Source organism: Ascaphus truei, chromosome 18 (genome assembly GCF_040206685.1).
Source record: "Ascaphus truei isolate aAscTru1 chromosome 18, aAscTru1.hap1, whole genome shotgun sequence".
In the NCBI taxonomy this organism is placed as follows: domain Eukaryota; kingdom Metazoa; phylum Chordata; class Amphibia; order Anura; family Ascaphidae; genus Ascaphus; species Ascaphus truei.
In genome coordinates, this window is record NC_134500.1 from 7,028,503 (window position 1) to 7,038,797 (window position 10,295).

The following is a 10,295-nucleotide window of genomic DNA, read 5'->3' on the forward strand; positions in this document are numbered from 1 at the left end:
AAATGGATAACTGCAGGAAGTATTTTATTAATCACTATCACAGCCGCACTGTCTGACAAAGCCTGTGTCAACAGCTGTTTATTCTGTTCCTCTTGCAGGAAATGGGTTTGTGAACCCCCGCGCTTCTCCCAGTCTGCTAGGACCGACGGGTGGGAACGGACTGGGCAAAGGGATGCCAACCAAGTCTCCTCCTCCCCCAGGAGGCAACTTGGGAATGAACAGTCGGAAGCCAGACCTACGTGTGGTCATCCCGCCGTCCAGTAAAGGCATGATGCCCCCACTGGTGAGCCTTCATAGTCATGAATACTGCTTATCTCTCCACACCCCCCTGTGGTTCCCAACCCTGTTGTATACATGGAGAGGTAAACCCCATATTAATAATGAGCTCATCAATAAATGGGACCAGTCTATGAAGCAGGATCAGGTTGCAGTCAACGTTTGGTGCGGGATTCTCCATACCATGCAGTTTGCTAAGGCTCCACCAAACACTGTCTACTCGAACCCTTTGAGATGTGTATATGCCATATGCAGTAATACCTTTCATTGCATGTATGAAAACAACATGAAGTTCTCCTAATTAAACAGACACACCGTTTCCATCAGCCCTGAAATAGAAGTATCCTAAATGTTTTAACATTTATCACACACAGCACCTACATTCTTCTACACGCTACAATATATCTATATACCGGTATATATCTCAGATAACAATAGTCATTACGTTTGCTTGAGATAGCTCTGAATTCATCAGTAATGCAGCGCACAATTTAGGGTTTGCCTAAAAATTGGAGAATTTTTGCTCAGTAATAAGGCAAAAAAAGAAAATACAAATCCAGCTGGGGAAATATATCCTAAATAGCTCTGCTTTTTCACGCATACAGTAAATAAGACCTTCATAGGGTTTGCAATGCAAGTTTATATATAACCATGCTTTTCCTCATTCTTCATGTACAGACTGAAGAAGATGAATTAGAATTGGTGAGTTAAGTGTGTGCTTTGCAAATGTAATACCATAAATAGGATTTTAATAAAAATGTTCCCTTTAAATCTTATTAACCTCTAAAAATATGACGTAGTTATGGTATTGGATTTAAAAAAAGCACAGATTTGGGCTTAAACACACTGTGTGTATGTGTGCGAGATGCTTGGTTTTTGTTTAAAGGGAACATTTGTAGTGAGACTTCAGCCACAGTGATTGTCCGCGCTGTAAAAACCCTGCCAACACCTATTTCCGCTGGAAAACGCACAGATCACCATATCAGGTCCTCGACCCTCCCAAATGATCGTGTACTAGATTTCAGGAGTTCCTGAAACGTAGCACAGGTACTGCTGGTGTCTACTTTCCGAGAGGTTACATCACCCTGGGTGAGCTCATCCCCTTGCCTGTGCTGTTGCTGTGAATGATTTCATCTTGCCCAGGAGGAAGAGAATACACGAGACTTCCCTGTCTGTGCAGACAGCACCAAGCCGAAGATATCAGAGCTCCTTCTGGGGGCCTTTCCCGGTGCTTACCTGGGTTCACTGAAATTGCCACCCCTCTTATTCCATTTTAAATACCATTTTCTTAATGTAATGAGTTGACGTCTGCTTTTCTGGACACTTTGTATGTATGGGGGGAGGGGGGGTTTCTAGCTATTTTAAAGATAGCTGCTCATTTTTCATATTAAATTTATATAGATTATGACGCCGAGTCCCATTTTTGTGCAAGCTTTTCTTTGCGCCTTATGCCCGGAATATATTGGGAGGTGCTGCATAGTATAAACACCCGCAGCTCATTCTGAATATCAGCATGGACCTCTTCCCATCCACATTTCGGCACGGACCAATCACTGGGCGAAGTGTTTGAGCTGCATGACGCATGTCGGAGTGATGTTGTTACTTTGTGTGGCGCGATGCACGCTGTAATGTGAATATTTCTCCAGGACAGACCTTTTCCTGGAACACTTACCGTGATTAAGAAGTTTAAACATAATACAATGTATCCATATATATATAATAGCTACAGGGGCACTGCTCCTTTAAAACCAAAACGCTGTGAAGATAAAATGTTTCTTGTTGTATAGATGTAATTGAGCGCGCTGGGGGGGGGGGGGGTAGTGGCGGTTCCAGCGCGGGGTTTATTCGTTTCTGGGCTGCTTTTCTCTTTGGCCTGACAGTCAGTGTCACAATCTCTTCTAAATGTTTTGCTTGGATCTAAACTTTGGGATGACAGAAAAGTAAGACCGTTGTTAAAATGCTGCCAGTATACATTGCATTGAATAATAAGCATATTCACATGTCACACAGGTCTGCAACCCTGCCTTTCCCCATTATCTCTTAGGCTGAGTCCCCGTTGGTCACAGCGGTGTGCGCACCGCACACCACAGCACAGCCCTCTATGGGGCAGGCCCCAGTGGCTGTGTGTGTGTGTGGGCGCGCAAAGCGCTGTGACGCGTATGCTACCAAGAAAGACAAACATTATGTCTTCCCGTGCCGTGTCGCGGTCACGTGGTCGGCGCGCAGTCAATGGAAGGGCACATATGCCCCGTCATGACTGCGCTCCCCTACAGACCGCTGATCGCGGCTGTCGTCTCTGCACGCGCCGCCATGTCACCAGGCACGCGTGCAGCAGGGAGAACCGTAACCTTGGCAAATAATGCCTCCACTGCAGTCAGGGATTCTGGGAAATTATATGTAAATGAGCATGGTGTCACTTTTTATACACCATGTCCCCAGGATACATAGACCAGGCAGTAGTAATACTTGTTAATAAATGGAACAAGACTGCCTCCTTGTGGTAAAAGTAGTGCACGTTATTCCAACGGTAATATATTTATTATTATTTATTTATAACGTGTGTTACCAGGAAGTAACACAGTGAGATTTACCTCTCGTTCTCACGCATGTCCTGGGCACAGAGTTATAACATGTGTTACCAGGAAGTGATCCAGTGAGATTTACCTCTCGTTCTCACGCATGTCCTGGGCACAGAGTTATAACATGTGTTACCAGGAAGTGATACAGGGAGAGTTACCGCTCGTTCTCACGCATGTCCTGGGCACAGAGTTATAACATGTGTTACAGGCAGTAATACAGTGAGAGTTACCGCTCGCTCTCACGCATGTCCTGGGCACAGAGTTATAACGTGTTACAGGCAGTAATACAGTGAGAGTTACCTCTCGTTCTCACGCATGTCCTGGGCACAGAGTTATAACGTGTGTTACAGGAAGTAATACAGTGAGAGTTACCTCTCGTTCTCACGCATGTCCTGGGCACAGAGTTATAACATGTGTTACAGGCAGTAATACAGTGAGTTACCTCTCGTTCTCACGCATGTCCTGGGCACAGAGTTATAACGTGTTACAGGCAGTAATACAGTGAGAGTTACCGCTCGTTCTCACGCATGTCCTGGGCACAGAGTTATAACGTGTGTTACAGGCAGTAATACAGTGAGTTACCTCTCGTTCTCACGCATGTCCTGGGCACAGAGTTATAACATGTGTTACAGGCAGTAATACAGTGAGAGTTACCTCTCGCTCTCACGCATGTCCTGGGCACAGAGTTATAACGTGTGTTACCAGGAAGTGATACAGTGAGAGTTACCTCTCGTTCTCACGCATGTCCTGGGCACAGAGTTATAACGTGTTACAGGCAGTAATACAGGGAGAGTTACCGCTCGCTCTCTCGCATGTCCTGGGCACAGAGTTATAACGTGTTACAGGAAGTGATACAGTGAGAGTTACCGCTCGTTCTCACGCATGTCCTGGGCACAGAGTTATAACGTGTTACAGGCAGTAATACAGTGAGGGGTACCTCTCGTTCTCACGCATGTCCTGGGCACAGAGTTATAACGTGTTACAGGCAGTAATACAGTGAGAGTTACCGCTCGCTCTCACACATGTCCTGGGCACAGAGTTATAACGTGTTACAGGCAGTAATACAGTGAGAGTTACCTCTCGTTCTCACGCATGTCCTGGGCACAGAGTTATAACGTGTTACAGGCAGTAATACAGTGAGAGTTACCGCTCGCTCTCACACATGTCCTGGGCACAGAGTTATAACGAGTGTTACAGGCAGTAATACAGTGAGAGTTACCTCTCGCTCTCACGCATGTCCTGGGCACAGAGTTATAACGTGTTACAGGCAGTAATACAGTGAGGGGTACCTCTCGTTCTCACGCATGTCCTGGGCACAGAGTTATAACGTGTTACAGGCAGTAATACAGTGAGAGTTACCGCTCGCTCTCACACATGTCCTGGGCACAGAGTTATAACGTGTTACAGGCAGTAATACAGTGAGAGTTACCTCTCGTTCTCACGCATGTCCTGGGCACAGAGTTATAACGTGTTACAGGCAGTAATACAGTGAGAGTTACCGCTCGTTCTCACGCATGTCCTGGGCACAGAGTTATAACATGTTACAGGCAGTAATACAGTGAGAGTTACCTCTCGTTCTCACGCATGTCCTGGGCACAGAGTTATAACGTGTTACAGGCAGTAATACAGTGAGAGTTACCTCTCGCTCTCACGCATGTCCTGGGCACAGAGTTATGATGACAGATACATGGTTACATTAAGTGAACGGGCAGAGTTGCCGCCTTCTGCTGAAAGCCAACCCGGAGAGAGAAATCCCTTACTTTGAGTGGCGGCGTGTCCCGGCATCCGACTGCATTTCCCCCCTCCAACTGCAGTGAACATGGCTGCGCGGCAACAACCAGACGCTACGTGACATCATGACTCTACGCGGCATCACGTTGCCATGGCAAATGACGCCGCGCAGCCATGTTCACTGCAGTTGGAGGGGGAAATTGCAGCCGGATGCCGGTACACGCCGCCGCACCACGCCGCCGGAGATTGACAACGGCAACACGTAGCCCGGAGGTAAGTGCCCGAAATCCGGAGTCTCCGGGTCAAACCCAAAGAGGTGGCAACAGGGTGATGTGTGTGTGTGTGTGTATACATACACACACACACACACACACTCACACACACACACACACACACACACACACACACACACACACACACACACACACACACACACACACACACACACACACACACACACACACACTGGTTGACAAATCACCAAAAAATCTACTCGCCACCTAGTACCAAACGTGTGCTGCTTGGCCCAATATTTACTCGCCCGGGGGTTAAATCCACTCGCCCGGGGCGAGCAAATGTATAGGTTTGTCGAATATATATATATATATATATAGAAAAAAACAAGTACAGATTAATATTTCATCACAGCATAAATAAAAACGGACTACGTTTATTGAAGATATTATGTTCACAGTTTTTGAACAGACACGAGAATTATATAAACATGGTCTTAAAAATAGTGTGAAATAGAAGGTGGTCCCGTGTTAGCCACTAGAATAGATGAACAATACGGATAATAAGTTCCATAATAATAGTCACTTGAGATGTCGTCCTCTGCATGTTTATGAATGGAACAATAAATATGTCCGTCTGTTTGTTCACAGAATAACCAAAGGATAAGCAGCTCCCAGTCTACGCAGCCACTTGCTACCCCGGTGGTGTCAGTAACGACCCCAAGTTTGGCTCCCCAGGGACTGGTGTACTCAGCAATGCCTACTGCCTACAATACTGGTAGGTGTACACCCTACTGCTACTTCAGTTAAACCCATTTTACCCGCCACCCAGCTACTTGCCCCTCGTGTAGCTGTGGGCCGTGTGCCTTAGTTGAGGGGCTGCAGTTGCAAACCAGACGCCTTTCCATCGTGAGGGGCCTCCTTTGCTGTTGGTTAAGTTTGCCATCTATAAAACCAAGGGCCTAATGAACCCTAATGCCTTATTAAGGGTGCTTGTGTGCTCCCATATAGTGTCACCCTGGTGGGTGATGGACGTCCCGCAAATCCAAATCACTTCTACTCCATACCCCTTATCAGTTAATGGTTTATCTTTTTATATACAGCGGCACTGCTTTTTTTGCCTTGTTTTGTTTACTCTGTTTTCATGGTTTTTCCCTCCATTAGCTCAGTCGTACTGTAGCTTCACTGGCGAATCACTATACGCTTATACTGCCTGAGACACAAATAAGAATATTAACAGTAATCTATTCTTCTAATTACTGTAAGGGTGGGCCGGGCTGTTTTCTTAGGTTTCCAAGCTGTGGTAAATCTATTTATATTATTGTGGTTTTAGCTTCTTTCAAAACGCACGCAGAAATAATTAACCCTCGTTAGTGTTTCCCAGCAGCTGCTTTTAACTTTCAATCCTATAACCAAACCTTTAATAAGAGAAGCGCTGGTTGCTGCTGCGGTTCTGTAAAGGATCTGATGGCTTTGTGCTTCTCCGTGCTGCAGATTACTCTCTGACGAGTGCGGACCTGTCTGTGCTACAGGGCTTTAACTCCCCAGGAATGCTGCCTTTGGGACAGGTGTCTGCCTGGCAACAGCATCATTTGGGACAGGCAACCCTCAGCTCTCTTATGTGAGTAATGAATGTCAGAACAGAGCGTCGGTTAACCCCCATCTTTTCCTGTTGTGACCCCTGTATCCTTTATGAAGTTTTTCCTTCTCTTCTCCTTCCTCCCTCTTCTTCCCTCCTCCTCTTCCTTCCTCTTCCTCCCTCCTCTTCTCCTTCCTCCCTCTTCCTCTTCCTCCCTCTTCCTCTCTCTTCCTCTTCTCCTTCCTCCCTCTTCCTCCCTCTTCTCATTCCTCCCTCTTCCTCCCTCCTCTTCTCCTTCCTCCCTCTCCCTCCTCTTCTCCTTCCTCCCTCTTCCTTTCTTCCTCCTCCTCTTCTCCTTCCTCCCTCTTCCTCTTCCTCCCTCTTTTCCTTCCTCCCTCTTCCTCTCTCTTCCTCTTCTCCTTCCTCCATCTTCCTCCATCTTCCTTCCTCTTCTCCTTCCTCCCTCTTCCTCCCCCTCCCTCTTCCTCCCGCCTCTTCTCCTTCCTCCCTCTTCCTTCCTCCCTCCTCTTCTCCTTCCTCCCTCTTCCTCCCTCCTCTTCCTCCCTCTTCCCCTTCCTCCCTCCTCTTCCTCCCTCCTCTTATCCTCCCTCTTCCCCTTCCTCCCTCTTCCCCTTCCTCCCCTTCCTCCCTCCTCTTTCTTCCTCCCTCCCTCTTCCTTCCCCTTCCTTCCCCTTCCTCCCTCTTCCTTCCTCCCTCCTCTTCTCCTCCCTCCTCTTCTCCTCCCTCCTCTTCTCCTTCCTCCCTCTTCCTATTCCTCCACCTTCCTCCCTCTTCCTTCATCCCTCTTCCTCTCTCTTCCTTCCTCTTCCTCTTCTCCTTCCTCCCTCTTCCTTCCTCTTCTCCTTCCTCTCTCTTCCTCCCCCTCCCTCTTCCTCCCCTCTTCCTCCCCCTCCCTCTTCCTCCCCCTCCCTCTTCCTCCCTCTTCCCCTTCCTTCCTCTTCCCCTTCCTCCCTCTTCCCCTTCCTCCCTCTTCCTCTTCTCCTTCCTCCCCCTCCCTCTTCCTCCCCCTCCCTCTTCCTCCCCCTCCCTCTTCCTCCCGCCTCTTCTCCTTCCTCCCTCTTCCTCTCTCTTCCTCTCTCTTCCTCTCTCTTCCTCTCTCTTCCTCTCTCTTCCTCTTCTCCTTCCTCCCTCTTCCTCTTCCTTCCTCCCTCTTCCTCCCTCCTCTTCTCCTTCCTCCCTCTTCCTCCCTCCTCTTATCCTTCCTCCCTCTTCCTTCCTCCCTCTTCCCCTTCCTCCCCCTTCCTCCTCTTCTCCTTCCTCCCTCTTCCTTCCTCCCTCTTCCTTCCTCCCCCCCTCTTCCCCTTCCTCCCTCTTCCTCCCTCCCTCTTCCCCTTCCTCTCTCTTCCTCTGCCTCCCTCCTCTTCTCCTTCCTCCCTCTTCCTCCCCCTTCCTCCCTCTTCCCCTTCCTCCCTCTTCCCCTTCCTCCCTCTTCCCCTTCCTCCCTCTTCCTTTTCTCCTTCCTCCCTCTTCCTCCCCCTCCTTCCTCCCTCTTCCTCCCGCTCCCTCTTCCTCCCGCCTCTTCTCCTTCCTCCCTCTTCCTCCCTCTTCCTCCCTCTTCCTCCCTCTTCCTCCCTCTTCCTCCCTCTTCCTCCCTCTTCCTCTTCTCCTTCCTCCTTCCTCCCTCTTCATCCTTCCTCCCTCTTCATCCTTCCTCCCTCTTCCTCCTTCCTCCCTCTTCATCCTTCCTCCCTCTTCCTCCTTCCTCCCTCTTCCTCCTTCCTCCCTCTTCCTCCCTCCTCTTATCCTTCCTCCCTCTTCCTTCCTCTCTCTTCCTCCCTCCCTCTTCCTCTCTCTTCCGTCCTCTACCTCCCTCTTCCTCCCTCTCTCTTCCTTCCTCTTCCTCCCTCTTCCTCCCTCCCTCTTCCTCCCTCCCTCCCTCTTCCTTCCTCTTCTTCCTTCCTCTTCCTCCCTCTCTCTTCCTTCCTCTTCCTCCCTGTTCCTCTTCCTCAATCTCTCTTCGTTCCTCTTCGTTCCTCTTCCTCCCTCCCTCTTCCTCCCTCTCTCTTCCTTCCTCTTCCTCCCTCCCTCTTCCTCCCTCTTCCTCCCTCCCTCTTCCTCCCTCTTCCTCCCTCTCTCTTCCTTCCTCTTCCTCCCTGTTCCTCTTCCTCAATCTCTCTTCCTTCCTCTTCGTTCCTCTTCCTCCCTCCCTCCCCCTTCCTCCCTCTCTCTTCCTTCCTCTTCCTCCCTCTTCCTTCCTTCCTCTTCCTCCCTCTTCCTCCTCTTCTCTGTTATACTTATTTCACCTATTTTTTAAAAGATTTCCAATGCCTACATGTAACTTGTTAAACGTTCTGCTACCGTTGACACGCGAGTCGCAGGACGCCGGGCCCCTGTAACTCTCGGTTAATGATTTTTGCAGGGCTGGCGGCCAGTTATCTCAGGGTTCCAACTTATCCATCAACACCAACCAAAACGTCAACATCAAGTCCGAGCCGATCTCCCCTCCCCGCGACCGCGTCACTCCCTCAGGGTTCCCCCCGCAACAGCAGCTGCAGCACCACCAGTCCCGGCCAGAAATGGGGCGTTCCCCCGTCGACAGCCTGAGCAGCTCCAGTAGTTCCTACGACGGAAGCGACCGCGAGGACATCCGAAACGATTTTCACTCCCCCATTGGGCTAGGGAGACCTCCCAACTCAGACGACAGGGACAGCCCGTCCATGAAACGCATGAGGATGGACGCCTGGGTGACATAAGCCACCCCACGGCAAGGAGCCCCCTCACCCGACGTATCTAACACTTTCTAAACGAGGACACAGAACCCGTCAATATATTAACATGGCAGGCACGCGCACAAGTTCATATGTTGTGTGTTTGTGTGTGTCATACACAAACTCATCAGGTCCCTTGCTGCAATGACTGATGTTTATAAAAACAAAGACTGACCATAAAACGAAAACTTTCCGCAGCGTTGTGGCACTTACGTGGACTTTTAAAACAACCCTGTTGGAGAAAAGAAAACCCATTTTGCATCTGTGTAATGCAGTCGTTCAGAGACACTATAATGGCAGGGGATGTTTTCAGGCAGAGTGGGGGGTAGCTTTGAGCTTTTCGGCATCAGAGAGGGAGCAGTGTTGGAAAACCCTCTGTCCCTGAATGAGTTAAAGCTATGGCTTTGCAGCAGGAGTGTGAATAGAACGCAGGAAACTAAGAAAGCAATACTGTACATGAAGTTTATCCAACGCAACTTCACATGGATACCCTCTTACCAAAGGAGTATCTGCACGCCTGACATGGCAAGACCTCTTTTTGCACGCGCAACACGAAAACCAATTGTATCAGGTCGAAGAAGAAGCGAGTTTTGACTTCAAACGTGTGATAAAGATACAAAAGATAGAGCAAAGGCATGAGATTAAAAAATAAATAAAAGGATCTATAAGTCTAGGGAAAAGGCCTAGAGCATTAAAAAGTAATATATTAAGTTATAATTGGGATATGTTTGAGAGCGTTTCTTTTTACATTCATACCTTGGGGAAGAAAAAACAAAATAGAACGGATTTTAGCCTGTGTATATTTTATATTATGGAAAAACTACCCTTATGAATTGATGACTATATATAAAAGTTATATACTTTTGAACACGTCCTGCTATGAATTATTTATATAAACCAAAGCTGTATGTTTTAGCTTTTTTGTAGAGTATAGATTTTATCTTGATTCCTGATTTTTATAGATTTTTTTTTTCTTTGAGAGAGAGAAAAAAAATAAAATAATGCAGAAAACTGCAAAAAGTAAAGAAGAAAAAGCCATGATACACTTATTATTGTACCAGTAAATGAAATTTTGAGCCAACCTCTCCTTTTGTGTAAATAGCATCTTAAATATTTCACCCCCAGGTGTAAGTACCTGTACCTACTTATTGTACGGTCACCAAACAAA

General features: G+C 48.0%; 1 protein-coding gene across 14 annotated transcripts in view; it reads left to right on the forward strand.

The window, feature by feature from the left end:
• MEF2A (myocyte enhancer factor 2A) overlaps nt 1–10,295 on the forward strand; it is a 76,738-nt gene extending 66,443 nt beyond the window's left edge. For 10 of the 14 annotated variants that reach the window (XM_075575266.1, XM_075575265.1, XM_075575261.1 and 7 more), the window contains 5 exons: nt 99–283; nt 955–978; nt 5,471–5,597; nt 6,314–6,440; nt 8,779–10,295. In XM_075575266.1, coding sequence (XP_075431381.1) covers nt 99–283; nt 955–978; nt 5,471–5,597; nt 6,314–6,440; nt 8,779–9,112 — 797 coding nt within the window. In that variant the 3' untranslated portion in view covers nt 9,113–10,295. The remainder of the gene's footprint in view (nt 1–98; nt 284–954; nt 979–5,470; nt 5,598–6,313; nt 6,441–8,778) is intronic. The other 4 variants (XM_075575269.1, XM_075575274.1, XM_075575275.1 and 1 more) reach the window with 1 other exon arrangement.